This window comes from Panulirus ornatus, chromosome 65, assembly GCF_036320965.1.
Source record: "Panulirus ornatus isolate Po-2019 chromosome 65, ASM3632096v1, whole genome shotgun sequence".
NCBI lineage: Eukaryota > Metazoa > Arthropoda > Malacostraca > Decapoda > Palinuridae > Panulirus > Panulirus ornatus.
In genome coordinates, this window is record NC_092288.1 from 13,755,430 (window position 1) to 13,780,228 (window position 24,799).

The window sequence follows — 24,799 nt, forward strand, 5'->3', positions numbered from 1 at the left end:
CCTTTATATAACCGTTGCTCTGCAAGCCCCGCCTTCCTCGGTGCCATACACGCCGGCCATTGGTCAACATTCTCACCTGCTGTGCCATAGAAAGAGAGAGACAAAGGATCTTGTCTGGAGCGATAAATGGGGGTTCAATTATGACGTCAATTAAACTAATCTCCCTCAAGGAAGAGGGGCATGATCAACACCTCAAAAGCATTTCAGCGCAACGAAAGCTTCTCCAGGGATGGCATGTATAAGGCAAAAAAGGCAAAAAAAAAACAAAGCAAAAATAGAAAAAAAAACATTACAAATGGCATTTGAACAAAATGGATATCCTTACTGAATGAAAAAAAAAATAACAATTATCTTTTAAATACAAATCTCTCAGAGAAGATAGATCATTCCAATTAAACTCGTAGGAAAAAAAGAAATCCAATTACGAACACATTCCCTATTATGGAAGACCTAATTGGTAAACCCAGGGTCGCAAAATACTTAAGGGTTGGTGGGAGGGAGGGATGATCCATCCTCCCGTTTAAAAAATAATAAAAAAAAAAAAAAATAGACATTATCGAGCAATTATCATTTTCTTTTGCGTTGTTGTTAGATAAGTTGGTGGATAATTTTTGTAAGAGAATGGGCTATATTTTCTGAGTACGGAATTCTAACCATGGCTAATAATCTCTGACGTATATAATCGATGGCAAGGCGATGCCCTATTTTGCTGGGCACCCATACATCATGAGCTCGACTCTTTCCCTCCCTCCCTGCCTGAAAGAGTCAGTAAGCCCCCCCAACCAACCACCCCATCTCAACCCCACCCCAACCAACCCCATCCCCAACCCCAACCCCAGTTAAACCTCCACAAACTCTTAAAAGAAGCGAAAATCATCAACCCCCAGCCAAGGGAAACGAGTTCTTGCTCAGGGGATCACAGGGAAAAACTGGAGAGGACAAATACATACAAGACACGCGAGTGAAATAGTCAGCAAACTAGCAAACACGACAACCACATTAACTGTAACAACAACAATGATGTGTAACAGTGTAACGATGATGACTGTAACGACCATCACTATATAGCAATGTGACGACTATAACAGCATAGCAATATAACGACCCCTAACTGTATAACAACGTAACAAACCATCACTGTATTGACTACAATGACTATACCTGGGACATGAATGCAATGGCAGGAGTAATCTCAAAATTTCCCATTACGATACAAAAGGATTCCTTAGGAAGTTAGAAAAAAGAAATATATATGTACATAAAGAATGCATATTCATCAATGTTGAAGGGAAATAGGTCCGTTGACCTATGTGACCTGACCAAAGAATGTATGTGATCAAATTACATATAAAAGCCTTTGAAAAGGAAATAACCAACATACTATGGAATCATACAACACATACTGAATAACTAGATGCCATCTGACGAAGCAAATAAAACACAAAAACCCGGAAAAGTGCTGCAAACAACTTGCATAAATAAAAGCAAACAAAACCTAACACAGTTGTATCATAAGATCACTACGAAAAAGTACAAAATGTGCAAAAGCACCTTAAAAAGTCCCCGTGGAAACTCCGAACATATATATATATAATTATAAAACATCTCCAAATAGCAAAACAGCATGAAATTGATTCAATCTAATACCAAAACATGAGCTAAATAAAAGGCAAAAGCAAAAAAAAGCTAGACCCCTTTACGAATAAGTCGACAATCAATCACAAGGAAATAGATGAAAGCGCCAAAAAGCCCTATAAAAAAAAAAAAAAGCCTCCCTCCAAAAAAAAACGCCTCCTAAAAAAAAAAGAAAAACGCCTCCCTCAAAAAAAAGAGAAAAAAAAGAAAAAAAAAAAACGCCTCCCTCAAAAAAAAAAAAAAAAAAAAGCCTCCCTAAAAAAAAAAAACGCCTCCCTCCAAAAAAAAAAAAGTCCTGGATAATCAGATATAATATAGACGCAGGAATGTACAAAATACGGATGAACTGGAGCTTGATTCACGGTGTTGGCCAGCCAGCCAGCCAGTTGGGTCCAGCACAACCGCGCGCGAGATGGTACTGGACTTTCGTTGCCTCTGGCCCCCCACCATGGCACTGATGATGACCGTGTGTGTGTGTGTCTGTGTGTGTGTGTTGCTGGACTTGATAGCCATCAACGACTATAAAGATCAATCAGCTAGAAGTTGAAATACGAGTCTAACATACGGTATACGTACTATGCGTCTAACTTACAAAAGACGCAACGTACATCTAACGTAATAACATACGTAGCATAAGTCTAGCATACATGTAATACACACCTAACATACACGATACGTTATAGGCTTTAAAAAATACACTATACGAAACATACAACCAACATATACTATACGTAATACACGTCCAACATACAGTATACGAAACACGTCTAACGTACATTAATGTAGCTATCATTACATTATAACCAGTCATACGTGTCATATCATATACACTCTTCTTAAGAATTAAGTTCTTCATAGACCTATTGCGATTAATGTAAGTTATAGATTGAGCCTGGTGACAAGCGTGTGAGAGGGAGGAAGTGGCTGAAATGTGTTGGGAGAGAAATGAGAGAGGGAAGCTTGGCAGAAGGTAGAGTCTCCTGGGTGTATAATATGATCAGAATAACAGCTCCTCCCTGTACATGTCATCCATATAATCGTGTAACTGAATTCAGCATGTCACAGAGACTTACGTTAAGATGGAGTGAAAAAGATTTTGAGTGATCGGGGCCTGAACATGCAGGAGGGTGAAAAGCGTGCAAGGAATAGAGTGAATTGGAACGATGTGGTATACCGTGGTCGACGTGCTGTCAATGGATTGAACCAGGGCATGTGAAGCGTCTGGGGTAAACTATGGAAAGTTTTGTGGGGCCTGGATGTGGAAAGGGAGTTGTGGTTTCAGTGCATTATACATGACAGCTAGAGACTGAGTGTGAACGAATGTGGCCTTTGTCTTTTCCTAGCGCTACTTCGCGCTCATGCGGGGGGAGGGGATTTTCATTTCATGTGTGGCGGGGTGGCAACGGAATGAATAAGGGCAGACAGCATGAATTATGTACATGTGTATATATGTATATGTCTGTGTGTGTATATATATATGTATGCGTTGAGATGTATAGATATGTATATGTGCTGTGTGTGGACGTGTATGTATATACATGTGTATGTGGGTGGGTTGGTCCATTCTTTCGTCTGTTTCCTTGCGCTGCCTCACTAACGCGGGAGACAGCGACAAAGTATAATAAAAAGATAAAACAATATATATATATATATATATATATATATATATATATATATATATATATATATATATATATATTTATATATATAACAGTTGGCAAGACGGGAGCAACGCATCGTTTCAATGGGGGTTCGTTACGGGCAGACTTTGACGTCCATGTACGCTGACTGAGCAAACACAGAGCGTCTCATCCACCCTTACCAACACGGTGCCGTCAGTCGTCGGAGGCGGTCGCTGGCTGGTCGACGACATCTCGTCCCACGGCGCCTTAGTGGTGTCACAACTCCCCTGGTACGCTAATGCTCTTATGGCAACATTGTTTGCTTATATGACGTGGTCACTTTGTGATGCCCTCTGGCTCTTCCGGTAGAGGAAGGGTTTTATACTACTGCTGGAGGGACGGAGGTCCGTCGTAGCTACTGGGGCAGGGTAGATGGAAATTCCTCTCTTGGACCCGCTCAACCCGGCGTACAGGCTGGTGCCAGACCGCATTTAGAGGTTGGTGGGGTGGCGTGTTCTTAATCAGAGCTTCTAATCATCCTGTATATTGAGAGAATACAGAAAAAGGGTCTTAGAATACATCTTGCTGTTAGTCACATTTGATCGCTTAACGTTTAAAGCAAAATCCTATTATTTATTACACATTTTTTTCTAATTAACTTCATATACTGAAGACCATGTAGTTACTCATGAAGAGGTTGTACACAATCACAGTGTATGACGCTACTTTTGAACATGACTACACAAAGTTGATAAATGAATTTACTAGTTTTTAAAGTATCATAATACAGGCCTATATTACTGTTCCAAAGATGGCATGAGTAATAGTATCCGTATTCAAATATGTTAAGAAATCTTTCACATAAGAACAGTCATGAAAATGGAAATGCTTTTATCACGGAAATTTACGGGACAGACTTAGGTTGGTTCCCTCGGCTTCGGGCCTATCGAATACCATGGCTGTTTAGCATTTACGGCCGTCCACGTGAAAGCATACATACCACCCATAGAAAAATTCGTTTCCACCATATGTTCAAAATAATTCTCGAACCATACATACACGCTTTCACTACCTACGTGGTCTTGGCAAATGAGTTCACACGATACGTGACGTATAAATGTTTATCATAGTGTACAGTGGTTGAAATTACTAACCCTTGCTCTTCTGTATACCTCATGTTAATCCATCATGATCGCGCATTTTCAATTTTACCAAATTATCATCCTTATCAAGTTCTTATTTTTCTCGACCAATATCTCATTAGGGAGTCTTGGATCGCTCTAATTTGCATAAGGAGAAAGCATAAACACTTAAAGATGAACGTAACAGCTGGTAATGGAAGCTGAAATGCAAATATTATTGCCTTTCATGATAGAAGTATTGTTGTCTTGCCATATGAAAATTTTAGCCATAACAAGCACAAGGACAGTATAAGAACATTAATGCAATGGACAGTAAAATGCACACATAGTGGTGCACTGTGTGACCATGAATTAGCACGGTTGCAACACTCGGCCATCACCCAAACCAGTTCATCCTCCCATCGAGGTTGGCGTGTGTATGTGTCTACATAGTAAATACATGGCATATATATATATATATATATATATATATATATATATATATATATATATATATATATATATATATATTATCTATATATGTAAGGTCATGGGAGGGCATGAGAAAATCTTGGATTTGAAGTACAGCAGAGTTTTCACTATTCTGGAACTGCATCGTTGGGTACATGGGTCTTAAACACGGATAACGACTGTAAATGAGACCCAGGAACCACTGAATGACCAGTAGGAAGCCGCATGGATGACAACAGGTGAAGCTTCAAGCAGTCAGTAATTTTGACTCAAAGGAGAGAAAGGGAGGGAGAGAGAAGACAGTTACGTCCACACAATGAGATTTGGCCATAAAGCCGAGCTACCGCTCGTGAGCGAGAGACGCTACGGGCGAACGACTTAACCAACATAGCCCACGCAGAGGGCAATTTACCTAAACGTTGTTGACATATTATTTTCCCTCAGCTGTCATCATAATTCCACATAAGATGCAGCTAACTATTAGTATAAACAAATAATGTTATATTTTATCACGATGCTATTTCTTAATAATCACTGAATTCTATATGGTTATCTGTAATGAAAAATCTCTTTCTATATGTACTTATTCATCTTTTACACACACACACACACACACACACACTAGTGTTAAAACTCTTCCCACACTATGCGAATATGCAATTACAGTTAGGCAATTATGTACAGAACGCCTCGATTGCTACACTAACGCATGTACGATTCCCGAGTTCTCAGAGTAGGATACGAACCCTCTGAACACGATTCAAACGTAAACATTAACACGACTCTTAACCACACAACGCCAGCGCTCCGTGAGTACGATAACAACTTTCCGAGTACGATACCTTCTGGCATTGTGTATATGACAACTTACAGACTTAAGGTACGAGAGCGACGTCTGTCGCCTTTGAATATCACTGCCTCTGAACACGATAAATTGAGCTCTCAGTGTGGTATTTGATCTCTGGTGTTATGTCAGCTTAATCCCTTCAGTTATGAGATCCTAATGCCTTCAGAGCAACGACCGAAACCCAAAATACAGACATTTTGATTTCCAAGTCCAATTCAACCCTATTTTGTAAGAATTTTGTCAATATTTCAGCAGAACAAGTTACAAGTTTTGACTAATATGGAATAGTGAGAGGCAAAAACATCATAAGATGTGACCTTTTTTGTCTGTATTCTTGGCGCTACCTCGTCGAAGTAGGGGATAGCGATGCTTTTTCACTGTGGGGTGAGGTGGCGACAAAAATGGATGAAGGCAAGTGTGAATCTGTAAACGTATGTCATGTCTGCGTATGTGTATGTATATGTTGATATGTATGTGTACGTATATATATGTGTGTGGGCGTTTATGTATATATGTAGGTATATGAGTGGATGGGCCATTTCTTCGTCTGTTTCCTGGCGCTACCTCGCTGACGCGGGAAACAGATACTATGCATAATGATAATAATCATATATATATATATATATATATATATATATATATATATATATATATATATATATATATATATATCAATGCTTCTTTAAAGAAAATGTTACCAGGTTTCAAAATAGAGATAAACCCTTTGCATGCATAAACAAATGATTGTTCATGGGCACATGTGCACGTTGGAGAGAGAGAGAGAGAGAGAGAGAGAGAGAGAGAGAGAGAGAGAGAGAGAGAGAGAGAGAGAGAGAGAGAGAGGCGTCCGGGTGAGGGTTCCAATGTAGAGTACCATCTTGACCACAGCTTTCTACCGGAAGTGTAGCAGAGAAAAGAGTCCAAGGTCAGGCGATGGCAGGATGGTGACGTCACGGTGCCGCACGCACGGCCTTGTGTACAGTTCGTTACCAGCACGGTCCAGTGTGCGTTACCTGCGTTACCAGCACGGTCCAGTGTGCGTTACCTGCGTTACCAGCACGGTCCAGTGTGCGTTACCTGCGTTACCAGCACGGTCCAGTGTGCGTTACCAGCATTACCAGCACGGTCCAGTGTGCGTTACCTGCGTTACCAGCACGGTCCAGTGTGCGTTACCTGCATTACCAGCGTTACCAGCACGGTCCAGTGTGCGTTACCTGCGTTACCAGCACGGTCCAGTGTGCGTTACCAGCATTACCAGCACGGTCCAGTATGCGTAATCAGCGAGCGCTACCAGCGTTATCAGCACGGTCCATTGTCCATTACCAGCTTTACCAGCACGGTCCAGTGTGCGTCAGGGGTATAACTGGAAGTTTAATAGGAAAAAAAGAAAGAGGTCAAAGGTGTTGGAGGAATACATGGGACAGACAGATGATAAGAGACATGATGGCCCATGACGCGGTCATCAGGTAGAGAGAGGGAGGGATTATTAAAGCAAAGACTACTCCCCACCCACCGATCCCTTCGGCACAACAGCCATCAGAGGTGTGGGACAAAGGAACATCGTGCAATACGGAGAATAGTAGACTGCCGTGGAAATTCTACGCGAAAGTATAAACGGAAAAAGTTTTGAGGAGGGGAAGAGGTTTCAATGTGAAACGGGAGAAATTTTTTTTTCTTTTAGAACAACAGAATCAAGTCATAATCTTTAACTTATTGCAGCGTGCGTATCTACTGATAGCATTTATCAGTGAAGTATTTCCCAGTAGGCGGGGAGATAGTCACACACACACAGGCAATGTGGATACAAGCGAGGCTATCAAGCAGTGTTCGAAACCTCTGCCACACACACATTCCACCGTGCTTATCACACCACCAGCACAAGAGGAGGATAATCTTAGAGTATAGCGCATCGCAAGGGAATGCTATAGACAGACATAGTGATGAGCATACTACAAGGCATTTTTCGAGAGGAACGCAGATACAGGAGGTATAATGCCACAGAGCAGAGGTACGGACAAGTTATAAGCACACACCAACAGAGTTACCAGATAGTCTTTTGTCTTGTGGCGTCTCGTGACGTTGCTTTGTGTAGGATCGCCACTGTGCGCGCATCGCCTCTTCTATTACACTAACTACAACATTATCCCTCCTCAGTGAAGATTAAAATAGCGTAGTCCTGTGTGCTGCTGAGGCTGGCTTCCATTTAGGATCAACTAGACAAAGTCTGGTGAGTCTGACTCTCAACGTATATAAGTTCCATACTTGGCTAGAGCGAAAAGGCAAACTCTTTTTCTTTTTTTGAGGGTGATCATATATTTTTGCTGGGTGGCAGTTAATGATCGATCAGTTGACAAAAATTGACCGAGTGAAAGATTTCGAAGTGTTTTGTTGTGGCTTAAAAGGAAAAGAAAATAGGTTGCGTCATTGCATTATTGTTTGACTTGTACAACACCCGTTCACTACGCGTGAACTTGTCTCTGAAATGGACAAATTTCACTGAAACCAGAGACATCACACACACACACACACACACACACACACACACACACTTAAAGTTCATAAACAAATAACCAAAAGATGGCATAGAAACTGTGCCATGAGTAAATTACTTCTATATACCTTTGGACGATTGAATTTGAAGGGATGAAGTAATGACGTCATCAGTCTGGCGATCAATGGCAGAGCCGGACGAGGTTGACGTCATCAAGGCTCATGGCCATTGGCCGACACTGATGATGACATGGAGGACTGTTGGCTAAGCCGTTCGGGCCTTATGCTGAGAACGTGTCATACAGTCCCACTTGGCTGTTCTAAATGCTTTTTATTTCTTATGCTCGCCGATAGACTGAACCCAGAGATGAGAGATAAGAGAAAAATTGATTTTACGTTTACGATGCTGATTCAAATATATATATATTTGACTGATTTTTGGTAAAGTGTGTGAAATAAGAAAGCTGAGAGTAAATGTGAATAAGAGTAAGGTTATTAGGTGCAGTAGGTTTGAGGGTCGAGTCAATTGGGAGGTAAGTTTGAATGGAGAAAAACTGGATGAATTAAAGTGTTTTAGATATCTGGGAGTGGATCTGGCAGCGGATGGAACCATGGAAGCGGAAGTGAATCATATGGTGGGGGAGGGGGCGAAAATTCTGAGAGCCTTGAAGATGTTTGGAAGTCGAGAACATTATCTCGGAAAGCAAAAATGGGTATGTTTGAAGGAATAGTGGGGGGGGGGGGGTGGCTGGAAATCCTCCACTCTCGTAATTTTTAAATTTTCAAAAGAAGGAACAGAGAAGGGGGCCAGGTGAGGATATTCCCGCAAAGGCCCAGTCCTATGTTCTTAACGCTGCCTCGCTAACGCGGGAAATGGCGAATAGTATGAAAGAAAAAGATATATATATATATATATATATATATATATATATATATATATATATATATTTGTGCCACTAATACGCTAACAGGTCTGGAACTGATACGTAACATTAGTAATATCTGATAAGAATGAGATAAGACATCCCGATTAACTGAGCTTCTAACGTATATACAGAAGAAAAAAAAAAAAATGAAATATTTGATAAAAAGAAAGTCCATAAAATTATGATATTTAAGAAGCAAACAAGTTTTAGATTACTCGTGAGTGAGATTACTTGTCATCCAATATGTTTGCCAATATCGTGTACACTTAACGAGTCTGTTTCTGTCAGCTTATCAGCCGATAAGGAGTCTTACTGAACTTGTGGCTGGCGAGGTTGTGGCTGGCGTCCACTGGCAGCTTTCATATACAAGGAGGTGGGTGTTTAAAATAGCATCGTATGGTGCAGATTTCAGATTAACAACTGAACCCAACAGCATATATATATATATATATATATATATATATATATATATATATATATATATATATATATATATATATATATATATTTTTTTTTTTTTTTTTTCAAACTTCGCCATTTCCCGCGCTAGCGAGGTAGCGTTAAGAACAGGGGACTGGGCCATTGAGGGAATATCCTCACCTGGCCCCCCTTCTCTGTTCCTTCTTTTGGAAAATTAAAAAAAAAATTGAGAGGGGAGGATTTCCAGCCCCCCGCTCCCTCCCCTTTTAGTCGCCTTCTACGACACGTAGGGAATACGTGGGAAGTATCCTCAGGGATAATATATATATATATATATATATATATATATATATATATATATATATATATATATATATATATATATTCTTTTTTTCCACGGGATTTGCCATAGTGTCAAGGAATCGTAAGGTTCCCGTAACTTTATATCTCTGCGATGCCGTGCATGTTTCTTCTCCACAGTGACCTTGGAGTTTATCTTGACAGTGTTGGTGTAGAGGTCATGGCGGCTCCTGATCCTGCCGTCGCCCTTCCCCCGGTTAACCAGAGGGCCGGGAGCGACGCCGCCCTCTGCTGCGGTATATGTATGGTGGCTTTCGATGCCGGGTTTCGACGCCCGCTGATCTTATCTCGCTGCGGCCATACCTTCTGCAGGTTGTGTATCAAGGACCTCGCCACACGGGCTAGCGACATCATATGCCCGTCTTGTAGGTAAGGTCGATCGCAATTCACCGAGTAATATATATATATATATATATATATATATATATATATATATATATATATATATATATATATATATATATATATATATTGAAAAATATATATATATATATATATATATATATATATATATATATATTTTTTTTTTTCAATATATATATATATATATATATATATATATATATATATATATATATTATCCCTGGGGATAGGGGAGAAAGAATACTTCCCACGTATTCACTGCGTGTCGTAGAAGGCGACTAAAAGGGGAGGGAGCGGGGGGCTGGAAATCCTCCCCTCTCACTTTTTTTTTTTTTTTTTTTTAATTTTCCAAAAGAGGGAACAGAGAAGGGGCCCAGGTGAGGATATTCCCTCAAGGGCCCAGTCCTCTGTTCTCAACGCTACCTCGCTAATGCGGGAAATGGCGAATAGTATGAAAGAAAGAAAGAAATATATATATATATATATATATATATATATATATATATATATATATATATATATATATATATATATATATATTACACTATTCGCCATTTCCCGCATTAGCGAGGTAGCGTTAAGAACAGAGGACTGAGCCTTAGAGGGAATATCCTCACCTGGCCCCCTTCTCTGTTCCTTCTTTTGGAAAAAAAAAAAAAAAGAGAGGGGAGGATTTCCAGCCACCCGCTCCCTCCCCTTTTAGTCGCCTTCTATGACACTCAGGGAATACGTGGGAAGTATTCTTTCTCCCCTATCCCCAGGGATAATATATATATATATATATATATATATATATATATATATATATATATATATATATATATATATATATATATATCATCAGCGAACAACAACTGACTCACTTTCCAAGCTCTCTCATCCCCAACAGACTTCATACTTGCCCCTCTTTCCAAAACTCTTGCATTCACCTCCCTAACAACCCCATCCATAAACAAATTAAACAACCATGGAGACATCACACACCCCTGCCGCAAACCTACATTCACTGAGAACCAATCACTTTCCTCTCTTCCTACACGTACACATGCCTTACATCCTCGATAAAAACTTTTCACCGCTTCTAACAACTTGCCTCCCACACCATATATTCTTAATACCTTCCTCAGAGCATCTCTATCAACTCTATCATATGCCTTCTCCAGATCCATAAATGCTACATACAAATCCATTTGCTTTTCTAAGTATTTCTCACATACATTCTTCAAAGCAAACACCTGATCCACACATCCTCTACCACTTCTGAAACCACACTGCTCTTCCCCAATCTGATGCTCTGTACATGCCTTCACCCTCTCAATCAATACCCTCCCATACAATTTACCAGGAATACTCAACAAACTTATACCTCTGTAATTTGAGCACTCACTCTTATCCCCTTTGCCCTTGCACAATGGCACTATGCAAGCATTCCGCCAATCCTCAGGCACCTCACCATGAGTCATACATACATTAAATAACCTTACCAACCAACCAATTAATTATTAATATATATATATATATATATATATATATATATATATATATATATATATATATATATTTCTAGATATAGGGGAGAAAATACTTCCTACGTATTCCCTGCGTGTTGTAGAAGGCGACTAAAAGGGGAGGAAGCAGGTGACTGGAAATTCCTCCTCCTCGTTTTTAATTTTCCAAAAGGAGCAGAGAAGGGGGCAAAGTGGGGATATTCCCTCAAAGGTCCAGTCCTCTGTTCTTAACGCTACCTCGCTAACGCGGGAAATGACGAATAATATGATATATATATATATATATATATATATATATATATATATATATATATATATATATATATATATATATATATATATATATATATATATATATATGATTGAACGACAATAAGTTAAGATCCTGCAAGAGACTAGTAGCTGAATGATTATTTTAAGAGTTTACATGATTAATTTCGAGGACTATAAGATAATAAATGTAAATGATTTATTCAATGTACACTTACTTAAGTTAAATATCATTATACTTAGGACATTGCTGATATTCATGATGAATTTATTTACAAGATTGTACCGCTGACTGACCAATATAATGTATATTTAATCTTACTTTATGAAAAGATTACTTGACCAAGTTGACGTGAAGTTTCTCACCCCTACATTTTACGTCTTCGTCACAGATGCAAATACGAAAACACTGATCCAGATTCGTTCCCCATCAACTTCAATATCCAGTGTCTGGCCGCTGCATGCAAGGTGTTCCCCACACTCACCCCTGAGGTAAGAGAGAGAGAGAGAGAGAGAGAGAGAGAGAGAGAGAGAGAGAGAGAGAGAGAGAGAGAGAGAGAGAGAGAGAGAGAACACACACACTCGCTCGGCCATGTACATCGTGTACAGAGCTGGCAACACATGGTGTAACGGCGAAATTTTAACTGAAAGCCAAACGAAATATCCCCAGAATTCTAACTTTCTTCTTGTTCTATGAAGTATTATTGAGTCGTATATAATTATCCACATAAATAGCATCGTAACGGTGCAAAGGTCACTGTAACTTACGGCAGAGACGAGGTGTTTCGCTACTTATTTTTTTTTTTTTTTCGAAATACAACCACAACCACATTTACGAAAGTTTATCTTTAGAAACAACGTTATATTCGGTCTGAATATATGAAATTATTGTTGACACTTCCATGGGATTACTGATTCAGTTCCAGTTCGAGAAAGTGAAATTAAGTATATCTAAAGATATGATAAATCACATTAAATGTTATGGCATTAGCAAATCTTCAAAAAATCAGATTACACGATAATTTTCTTTAAAATGTTTAATGAAGTTTGTCTCTCTCTCTCTCTATATATTTTTTGTCAATTACCTTCAGTTGGCAGTGCTTAGCATAACGAAATTCGCTTCAGTTGCTGCCGGAGGTCAGTATAGTGCGTCTCGTGCATTCTCTGTAACTTACTTCTCGTTCGTCGTATCCAGTTTGAATGACATAGTGACAAATAGATGTGCGATATTTTTTTTTTCGGCTACAGTAAGGTGTGTGATCTAATGCTATGTTACTGAAACAGGAGAATTTTCCCATCCTATGTTTATTAGAAGAAAATGATTAATATATGAGGCTCACGTCTCCAGTGCTTGCGCTACCCTGCCAGACGTACGGTAGGTAAACAAATCTTTTAAAGTCCACTGTTACATTTTTGATGCGATTTTACGATTCAGGTAACGGAGTCAAGTGTCATAATGAGATAGGACGGAGTGCAGTTACACTAAAGGGTAAATAAAGCTAGCGGATAGCTATTCCATTGGATGGGGTTCACTGGCAAGCAAAAGATATCCCATCCCATCTTTCAAGATGGCTGGCTGTGCTTGCTCTGTGGTATACAAACACGAGCACTACTTGACATAGTTGTCCAGTCATTGATAATTGAGTTTATGGCACAAATTCACAAAATAGGGACTTACAGGATACATTATTTATTCCCAGATACTTGAAGTGCACTTACTGTCCTCATGTCCAGTAATGTTTAGTATTGCTTGCCTTGTGTAGTAGTAGTATTACTCACATCCGGATGTTTATGATAACAAAATTCTTTGTTCCTCGGCTGGACTAGATGTTCACTGGCTGAGCTTTTACTCCCATCTAGACTTAAAAAGAGTTTAATTCACATGGCGGGTTAGTGTTTATTGTTACCAAGTTACAACCACCAATCGGAAAGGAAATGCTTGAATTCCTTTTCAAGGTGTTCAAGATAATTCTTTTGAAATACATAGTTATAACAGATGAAATATAAGGCATTCAAGTTTCTAAAAGTTTATTACATATGATGTACGCTTATTTCTGAGTTAGGCAGTTGAGAAATTATATGAATAATGAATTATTGTGGAATTTGTGTTTCAGGTTGTATTAGTACGCAGATATGATAAATTGGAAATGATAAACTATGTTGATATGAAAATCATTGACTTGTCATTATACAGGCTGTGCAACGTAGATAATATATTTGAATAAAATTCTAAACAGACTCATGAGTGCAGGATCAAAATACGTCTTGGTATTGAGTTCATTTACGAATATAAACGTTTTTAATCCCTTTTTTATATAGCGCTGCATGCAGACTGTACTTAGAGTAAGTTATTTCAAGATTTCATTTTTGCTCTAATATGACATGGAAATAACACCTCTTCTGAAACATTTTTGTCAACAATTTATTTTTTAATTTTTTAATTTCCTGAAGTTGTGGCCTTGATAAGAGATACTTTGGTTGGCTAAAACCTTTGATATGATAATAGGTTGAATAACTGACACCTTACACGTAATTTGGGATGAATTCGACATTGATCAGAAAGTGAATGAGAAATGAAAAATTGGAATTGGTCGTGTCAGAGCAACCAACATTAGTCATATTCGGTAATTAATTGATCTTTGAATCAACAAAAATTCAGTATTAAAATGTGTTTGTCAAAATAACTGTAAGTGATCTGTCTGTAGATATTTTAGAGGAAAAACGCATATGAAAACGACCAAAACTTATCCAACATATAAGGAAAACAAAATCTTTCTCATCAAATATCAATTACTTTATGATTTTTTTTGTACCCTTTAAACGCAAGGTACAGTTATATGTTACGGAAGAGGAATATGGTTGCCAGTGATACAGCCTTATCAGAACTCAGCTTGTCCTGCACCAGGAACACCAGTGCTCTCTATATAGCAACCAAACCAAGCTTTAACACAGAGATAAATAGCTTATCAAGGCAACTCAGTTGTGTTCTTCCTCAGTTGTTCTTTAGATCATATGATGCCCTTTTGTTCATTTACACAGAGAGTTTGGCACATTAGAATTATGTAGTGGCACAGTTAGCACTCCTTTGACCAATCTACACTACACATAACATATTTTCCGGGAATGTTTTTCATGAGTTCATTAAACATATGGTCTGTCCCAGAGGCTTTGGTGTTTACTATGCTTCTAATTATCTCCAGTATCTTCTCAGTGGTGTTTATAGATGACTTTTTTTAATAGTGTGCTTTATATTCCTTCGTGACATGTCTGGTTCATATGATTGTCCTAATGACTGGGTAAAACTTGTGAGTCCTAAGATTGTCTTTAGAGTTTATGTCAGTGTAGGTTAGTTTAAAAGTCACCAGTTATAATAGAAAACGGAGTTTATCCTTAGGGTAACTGATGTATTCAAGTTCTGGATTAAATAGCTATTTATAACAGCAATCATAAATCATTAAATGAAATATTGAAGTCTGATGTACATTATACATTTTTTTTTTTCCAAAGGAAGGAACAGAGAAGGGGGCCGGGTGAGGATATTCCCTCAGAGGCCCAGTCCTCTGTTCTTAACGCTACCTCGCTGAGGCGGGAAATGGCGAATAGTATGAAAGAAATATATATATATATATATATATATATATATATATATATATATATATATATATATATATATATATATATATATATCATAGGGTGGGGGAGGGGGCGAAAATCCTTGGAGCCTTGAAGAATGTGTGGAAGTCGAGAACATTATCTAGGAAAGCAAAAATGGCTATGTTTGAAGGAATAGTGGTTCCAACAATGTTGTATGATTGCGAGGCGTGGGCTATGGATAGAGTTGTGCGGAGGAGGGTGGATGTGCTGGAAATGAGATGTTTGAGGACAATGTGTTGTGTGAGGTGGTTTGATCGAGTAAGTAATGTAAGGGTAAGAGAGATGTGTGGAAATAAAAAGAGCGTGGTTGAGAGAGCAGAAGAGGGTGTTTTGAAATGGTTTTGGAACATGGAGAGAATGAGTGAGGTAAGATTGACCAAGAGGATATATGTGTCGGAGGTGGAGGGCACATGGAGAGAATGAGTGAGGAAAGATTGACCAAGAGGATATATGTGTCGGAGGTGGAGGGAACGAGGATAAGTGGGTGACCAAATTGGAGGTGGAAAGATGGAGTGAAAAAGATTTTGTGTGATCGGGGCCTGAACATGCAGGAGGGTGAAAGGAGGGCAAGGAATAGAGAGAATTGGATCGATGTGGTATACCGGGGTTGACGTGCTGTCAGTGGATTGAATCAGGGCATGTGAAGCGTCTGGGGTAAACCATGAAAAGTTGTGTGGGGCCTGGATGTGGAAAGGGAGCTGTGGTTTCGGGCATTATTGCGTGGCAGCTAGAGACTGAATGTGAACGAATGGGGCCTTTGTTGTCTTTTCCTAGTGCTACCTCGCACACATGAGGGGGGCGGGGGAAGGTATTCCATGTGTGGCGAGGTGGCGTTGGGAGTGAATGGGGGCAGACAGTGTGAATTGTGTGCATGGGTATATATGTATGTGTCTGTGTATGTATATATATGTGTACATTGATATGTATAGGTATGTATATTTGCGTGTGTGGACGTGTGTGTATACATTGTGTATGGGGGTGGGTTGGGCCATTTCTTTCGTCTGTTTCCTTGCGCTACCTCGCAAACGCGGGAGACAGTGACAAAGCAAAATAAAAAGGAAATAAAATTATATGTATATATATATATATATATATATATATATATATATATATATATATATATATATATATATATATATATATATATATATGAGGGGCATTTTCACAAAGAAGAAGCGAATGGACAGTGAGAAGCTTGTGAACACCCGAAGAAGGTGCTCATAATTTTTTGCGGTAATTACTTGAAGTTGACAGCCTGAATGACTCTGGCAGTCAATACATCCAGAGAAAAAGGAAGGAAATGATCACAAATAGTTTTTAACATAATCTGAGATTCGTTGGTGAAATTCCACCTATTGTATGTTACTCTATCTAAATGAATATCATTGACTGAAGATGATTAAGACTGCTGCATTTACTACAACTTAATCAGGCCAAGAAGGAAATTTGATTACTGTACTTAATGGCTCGGGGCCTGTGACACCCTATCATTACCTCGCGGGGAGGGAGTTCTACACTCACGAGGAGGCCCCACGCACCCCCATCTCTTGAGCATTCTCTACTGCTTCGTTCTATTCTCACTGCTGCCTTCCACTGTGCACCAGCCTCGCTACCCTCCTACATTAATGGGGTTGGGGTCCGTCAGTCATAACACCACACCAAAGAGTTGGGAGTGTGCACTCCGAGTAAGTGGGGTGAGAGCCAGTAGGTAATTAAGAAGACCTGATGGTCTCTGAAGAGGTTGATGATGTGCATGACGACCATGAATGAACGCCTTGAACACCTATAATCTATACAGAGAGAGAGAGAGAGAGAGAGAGAGAGAGAGAGAGAGAGAGAGAGAGAGAGAGAGAGAGAGAGAGAGAGAGAGTATGTGTGGAGCTGCTCCACCTGTTGTACCGTTGTACCGTATGATCTGTTGATGGTTTCTTTTTCTTTTGTTGTAGATGGAAAACAATGGGAACCTCTGTGCCGAACACGAGATCCGTCTGGCCTTCTGGTGTAACTCGTGCGAAGCGGCCCTGTGTGGGGAGTGCTTGTACGAGGCCCACCCTCGCCCCACGCACACCATCTGCCGCATCCAAGAGGTGGTAGAACAGGTAGGTGGGTAGGTGGTGGTAGGGTGCTTGCTTGCTCTGCTTCCATCCTCCTCAGGTGGGATATGTTCTAATTGGGTTGGGGGTGGGGGGGAGTGGTGGTTTGATGTAGGTAGGTGTTAAAGTATAGTTTAAGGAGTTAAGGGGGTGATGTATTATAGGTGGGGAAGGGGGTTTGATGTGTTATAGTTGGGGAAGGGGGGTGATGTATTATAGGTAGGGAAGGGGGTGATATATTATAGGTAGGGAAGGGGGGAGGTAATGTGTTATAGGTGGGGAAGGGGGGTGATATATTATAGTTGGGGAAGGGGGGTGATGTATTATAGGTAGGGAAGGGGGGTGATGTATTATAGGTGGGTAAGGAGGGTGATATAGTATAGGTGGGGAAGGGGGTTGACATATTATAGGTGGTGTTCAGAATGACTTCAGGGACGCAGGTGGGTAAAGTGATAGTGTTAAGTGACCCAGGTGGGTCACTGTTAAGTATAAGTGATCCAGGAGATCTGACAGACATCCTCTCCCTTTTCAAACCTTTCAGGAGCTTTGAGATGATACAATTAGCATCATCATTTCTCTTAGAGCTTTTGGAGATCAGAGTAGACGAGTATCAAAATACTCGTATAAGGAGGGACGTATAAGGGAGTCAGCAATGCCTTACGTTAGGTTCGGAACCGATCAACACCTCCTAGCACCACGGGTCATGCGATGCTCGCTGGGCAGGCTGCCTAGCGAGCATCATATGATGTGTTTATTGTTATACAATAAGTATATACCGTACGTTGCACGATTTTTTAAGATGCACTTATGACCTAAGATAGGGTGGCAGATATATATATATATATATATATATATATATATATATATATATATATATATATATATATATATATATATATATAATGTATATATACATATATATGTATATATATATATATATATATATATATATATATATATATATATATATATATATATTATTATATTTTTACTATACTTTGTCGCTGTCTCCCGCGTTTACGAGGTAGCGCAAGGAAACAGACGAAAATGGCCCAAACCCCCCCATACACATGTATATACATACGTCCACACACGCAAATATACATACCTACACAGCTTTCCATGGTTTACCCCAGACGCTTCACATGCCTTGATTCAATCCACTGACAGCACGTCAACCCCGGTATACCACATCGCTCCAATTTACTCTATTCCTTGCCCTCCTTTCACCCTCCTGCATGTTCAGGCCCCGATCACACAAAATCTTCTTCACTCCATCTTTCCACCTCCAGTTTGGTCTCCCTCTTCTCCTCGTTCCCTCCACCTCCGACACATATATCCTCTTGGTCAATCTTTCCTCACTCATTCTCTCCATGTGCCCAAACCACTTCAAAACACCCTCTTCTGCTCTCTCAACCACGCTCATTTTATTTCCACACATCTCTCTTACCCTTACGTTACTCACTCGATCAAACCACCTCACACCACACATTGTCCTCAAACATCTCATTTCCAGCACATCCATCCTCCTGCGCACAACTCTATCCATAGCCCACGCCTCGCAACCATACAACATTGTTGGAACCACTATTCCTTCAAACATACCCATATATATATATATATATATATATATATATATATATATATATATATATATATATATATATATATATATATGTATATATATATATATATCCTTTTAGAAAGTTAAAATACAAGGAGAGGAGGGTTTCTGGCCTCCCGCTCCCGTCCCCTTCAGTCGCCTTCTACGACACGTCTGTTTCCTTGCGCTACCTCGCTAACGCGGGAGACGGCGACAAAGCAAATAAATAAATGAAATAGAATATACATATATTCTCCCATAAGTCGATAACTTTGCACAATACAGTATTTCGTTTTTGAAGTATAACGATTGATTAACGAATAGCGCATTTGCGTAAGTTGAGGATACATCGGATTTTCTCGGTAACGATCGATACAGCGTAAAGCGATAACTGGGTGGTGGTTGGGGCTGTTGAAGATACCGAGGTTGATATCGTTCGCGCGGTTCTTACAGAGAGTGCGTGTACAGGACGAGGTGGCTCTGTGGAGGGAGGCTGAGGTGAAACATGAGAGAGAGAGAGAGAGAGAGAGAGAGAGAGAGAGAGAGAGAGAGAGAGAGCAGATGTGATCCCGGTAGTAGAGAACATCAACTGTAGATCTTGTATGACGTATGTCATGTCTATAACCAGGAGAGAAAAAAAAGCGTCGAGATTAGAAAAGACGTTTTGGAATGTGAAAATTGTGGAAGAATGGAAGGGTTTGATACTGTAGAGGCCAGGGACTGCGGACAACCATCGGAAGGATCAGATTAATTCTTGTCATGCACATGGGACTGTGTTTGTGTCTGTTATCAGCGGGGGGAGAAGCTTTGGACAGACGAGCAAGCACAGGCGCAAGGTGGGAGTCGCACTCAGTCATGGTCAAGGGAGGGAGGGAGGGAGGAGGAGGAGGAGGAGGAGGAGGAGGAGGTGGTTGTTGGATTGGGATGTAAGTAATTCACCTAATCTTTATTTATCTATTGACTTGGCTATTTACTATTTTTTTTCTTTTTCTTTTTGACATTGAGACAGTGTCACTGTCGACTTACCCACGCCACAGGTGAAGGAGCGAGCCCGTGTGATGGCCGAGCAGAGTAACAAAGATACAGTGGTGTGCCTCGGAAGATCCCTGAGTCGAACCCTCCAAGACGTGTCGGACGTACAGGAAGCGGCTCATCTCCTCCAAGAGACTGGCAGGGTGAACCGCCTGGCCCACGCTGCCCAAGACCTCGCCTCCATCACCTCCGTCTTCGAGGCCTCCAAGGCCGTGAACCAGAGGGTGGCCACTCTGAGCGCCGGCCAAGGAGGAGCTGGCGGGGACGTGGCCAGCATCTACATCGAGAGGACCTTGACGTCCAGGCCGAACATTTTGGCTCTGAGCGACAGTGGCGGCTTGGCTCCCGTCACCGTGGAGGAGAAGGGGATCCACATCTTCAGTCTGCGGCCCACGTCCACCGCCTACAGTGTTGCCATTAAGGTAAGGGTCATGGCCCAAGGCGGGTGGGGGTGTCCCCGAGCTTCATAGGTTCATGTCATACGCAGCTTTGAACATTTTCTTGGCATTTAGACGTACACGGTAGTAAATTGTGTGTCCGCCTGGGTCCGGACTTTGGAACGAGGCATACTCTTTCCCCTTTTAAGTGGCTCACGTTCATTCAGTTTTGTAATCGATTCTTTATATAAGTTTTATCAAGTAAGGCGTAAGTAAACACGCAGTATGTATACCGCTCGCGAGAGCCACTTGTGTAAATCCGGAAAAGAAAATGTTTGTGATTTCTTTCATTGTCGGCTCTCTCTCTCTCTCTCTCTCTCTCTCTCTCTCTCTCTCTCTCTCTCTCTCTCTCTCTCTCACAACCGCATCCTCTTCCCTCTGCTTTCCTCCTCCCTCCCCCAGTTGAACGTCCTGATGTCGTGTGTGCGTAAGGACCAGCCTCTGGCGTTCTTGGACATCAAGGCTGGGGAGAGACGCCTGGGTCGCCTGTACATCACGCTGGAGGGAACCATGAGGAGGGCGCAGCAGTTCATGGCGTTGTGTCTCGGAAGCCTTGGCCCCACGTACCGCGGTACCAGGTACGTGACTCACATTATGTGGTATCGGGTACGTGACTCACATTATGTGGTATCGGGTACGTGACTCACATTATGTGGTACCAGGTACGTGACTCACATTATGTGATATCGGGTACGTGACTCACATTATGTGGTATCGGGTACGTGACTCACATTATGTGATATCGGGTACGTGACTCACATTATGTGGTATCGGGTACGTGACTCACATTATGTGGTATCGGGTACGTGACTCACATTATGTGGTATCGGGTACGTGACTCACATTATGTGGTATCGGGTACGTGACTCACATTATGTGGTACCGGGTACGTGACTCACATTATGTGGTATCGGGTATGTGACTCACATTATGTGGTATCGGTTACGTGACTCACATTATGTGGTACCGGGTACGTGACTCACATTATGTGGTATCGGGTATGTGACTCACATTATGTGGTACCGGGTACGTCACTCACATTATGTGGTATAACATAGTTTTCAAGTCGGTCGAGAGACTGTGGCAGGTACTCGCACAAGGTATACGAATCCCTGGCAAGTGTTGGGGGGAAATAGTGCTGTTTCAGGATGTGGTCAGTCCCCTGGCCTGGATGTGGAAAGGCCGCTGTGGTGTCGGTGCATTGCACATGACAGCTAGAGACTCTGAGTGTGAACGAATGTGGCCTTTTTTTTATGTCTGCTCCTGGCGCTGCCGCGCTGGAGGAGGTGGCGGAGGAGGGGGGAGCATGTTATTTCGTGTGTGGCGGGGTGGCGACGAGAATGGAAGAAGGCAGCTATGCTTGATAGTGCTTTAATATCGCTATATATATATATATATATATATATATATATATATATATATATATATATATATATATATATATATATATATACATATAAAGGCCAGGAGCAACAAGGTAGTTCTTTAACCACTCGATTAGTTCTTTAATTATAGAAAATGGTGACTGGGCTCAAGACAGGGAAGCCATGACGAAGACATATAGATGATTTTAGTCTTATTTGTATGTAATGGAGGTTTGGTCTTCATTCATAGATGAATTATGCAGACTTGTCATCAGTGCTTATACGGTCATTACATAGATCGGTGCATCACAATGTATCAGTGAAGACAAAAGACAGTCTTAGTATCCTGGATCCGCTTCCGTTGCTGGAAGAGGACGACTTCCACAACATATTAAACAATACACGTTGAACATACGTAATGAACTCTAGTTAGGATGAGATTAACAATACACGTATATATATATATATATATATATATATATATATATATATATATATATATATATATATATATATATATATATATATATATATATATATATATATATATATATATATATATATATATATATATATATATATATTCCTATGAGTCCACGGGGAAAATGAAACACGATAAGTTCCCAAGTGCACTTTCGTGTAATAATCACATCATCAGGGGAGAGACAAGAGAGAAATATAACAGTCAATTGATGTACATCGAAGAGACGAAGCTAGGACGCGTCCTAGCTTCGTCTCTTCGATGTATGTATGTATTAATGACATTGATGGTGGGCTGCGTTGTAAAATGTCAAAATTCACTGACGGTACTAAGCTGTCACACAGATATACAATAGACATTGAAAGTTCACAGCTTTAAACTGAAATAAACAAACTATTGGACAGGGCCTTCGGGTGAGAAGGAAGCTGTAGGATCGAGAAAGTAGACAGTTAAACAGGTCATTTGTCAAAGCGAGAAAGGAAGTACTCTTTCTTGAACAGGGAAGTATTCTTTCTCGAACAGGGAAGTACTCTTTCTCGAACAGGGAAGTACTCTTTCTCGAACAGGAATGTGGACATATTGTTCGACACCCACGTTAGTGGGAGGCTGCGCTACACAGATACGCTTACGAACAGACTTGAACTATGCTTTGTCTCAAGGCTACGTACGTGTAGCATTATATGCTAATGCTATGCATTATATCCTCAGTTAAGTATGCCATCTATCTGTATGTTTTTCGACTCATACCACACTAGTATGTGCGTGTGTGATCCATTGCTCTGTTCCTGTGTGAATTTCTTTATCGTTGGACCTTGAGCCATTTTACCCATCACGATACGACCCTTGGGTCTGAAGGCCTGACCTTTGACCTGACATTTGAAGGTTAGGTCATGAGGTCAGGTCGTTATACTTAAGGGTCGTATCGTCGTGTTCAGTGGATTAAATACGAATTTGAAAGAAAAAAAAAATCCCATATAGATATAAGTACACTTAAAGCACCTGTAGTATAATCATTTATAAGTAATTTATAAACTCAATTAGGTTCACGTAATATAAATAGCCGTACCATTTAGCGCCTTTAAATCCCATTAAACTAGCGGCCTTTTTTTTCTAATATGTTGTAAGTTATTGTAAGTAATATTATGTACAGCATCAAACAATACCAACATGATACATTATAAGATTATTTTTGAAGTTTTTGTTTCTGTAAATGAAAAAAATAAAATGAAATCAGTGTATTATATAAACGTGTTACAATTATGTGTTTGGGAATTTTAAGTATTTATATTTTTCTTAAATCCTCACTTATGCTCGCCATTTCCTGCGTAAGCGAGGTAGCATTCAGAACAGATAACAGAGCCTAAGAAGAGGTGGTCAAACAGAAAAAAAAAAAAAAATCCATCCTCACTTGGCTTCTTGCTCCTTTCCTTCTTTTACAGGTTTGACGGCATGAGTGAGAGGGGTCTGCCAGGCGAGTTTGTGAGAGGAGGAGACTATCAAGGAAGAGCCGGGCTTGGAGGAGAAGCCGTCATGGATAACCTGGAGTGGGATGGCCAGTAAGTGTGTCATTACTCAGTTACTACAGTAAGACGGAGGGAGGAGGGAGGCATGGAGAAGACGGAGGGAGGAGGTAGGTAGGGAGAAGACGGAGGGAGGAGGGAGGTAGGGAGAAGACGGAGGGAGGAGGGAGGTAGGAAAAACATGGAGGGAGGAGGGAGGTAGGGAGAGGACGGAGGGAGGAGGGAGGTAGGGAGAAGACGGAGGGAGGAGGGAGGTAGGGAGAAGACGGAGGGAGGAGGGAGGTAGGAAAAACATGGAGGGAGGAGGGAGGTAGGGAGAGGACGGAGGGAGGAGGGAGGTAGGGAGAAGACGGAGGGAGGAGGGAGGTAGGGAGAAGACGGAGGGAGGTAGGGAGAAGATGGAGGGAGGAGGGAGGTAGGGAGAAGATAGAGGGAGGAGGGAGGTAGGGAGAAGATGGAGGGAGGAGGGAGGTAGGGAGAAGACGGAGGGAGGTAGGGAGTGAGGGGTTTATACACCCACTCGTGGAGGCCACCACGTCTCTCGTGCAACATTCTCTACTGTCATTCAACTTCTTAAATCTG

At 40.8% G+C, this 24,799-nt stretch overlaps 1 protein-coding gene across 2 annotated transcripts in view; it reads left to right on the forward strand.

The window, feature by feature from the left end:
- Nucleotides 1-7,748: 7,748 nt before the first annotated feature.
- The window catches only part of LOC139746626 (uncharacterized), a 20,362-nt gene continuing 3,311 nt past the window's right edge, over nucleotides 7,749-24,799 (forward strand). The window contains exons 1-8 of one of the 2 annotated variants that reach the window (XM_071658044.1): nucleotides 7,749-7,923; nucleotides 9,401-9,485; nucleotides 10,037-10,261; nucleotides 12,426-12,525; nucleotides 17,634-17,786; nucleotides 20,421-20,837; nucleotides 21,255-21,430; nucleotides 24,137-24,253. In XM_071658044.1, coding sequence (XP_071514145.1) covers nucleotides 10,053-10,261; nucleotides 12,426-12,525; nucleotides 17,634-17,786; nucleotides 20,421-20,837; nucleotides 21,255-21,430; nucleotides 24,137-24,253 — 1,172 coding nt within the window. In that variant the 5' untranslated portion in view covers nucleotides 7,749-7,923; nucleotides 9,401-9,485; nucleotides 10,037-10,052. The remainder of the gene's footprint in view (nucleotides 7,924-9,400; nucleotides 9,486-10,036; nucleotides 10,262-12,425; nucleotides 12,526-17,633; nucleotides 17,787-20,420; nucleotides 20,838-21,254; nucleotides 21,431-24,136; nucleotides 24,254-24,799) is intronic. The other variant, XM_071658043.1, reaches the window with a different exon arrangement.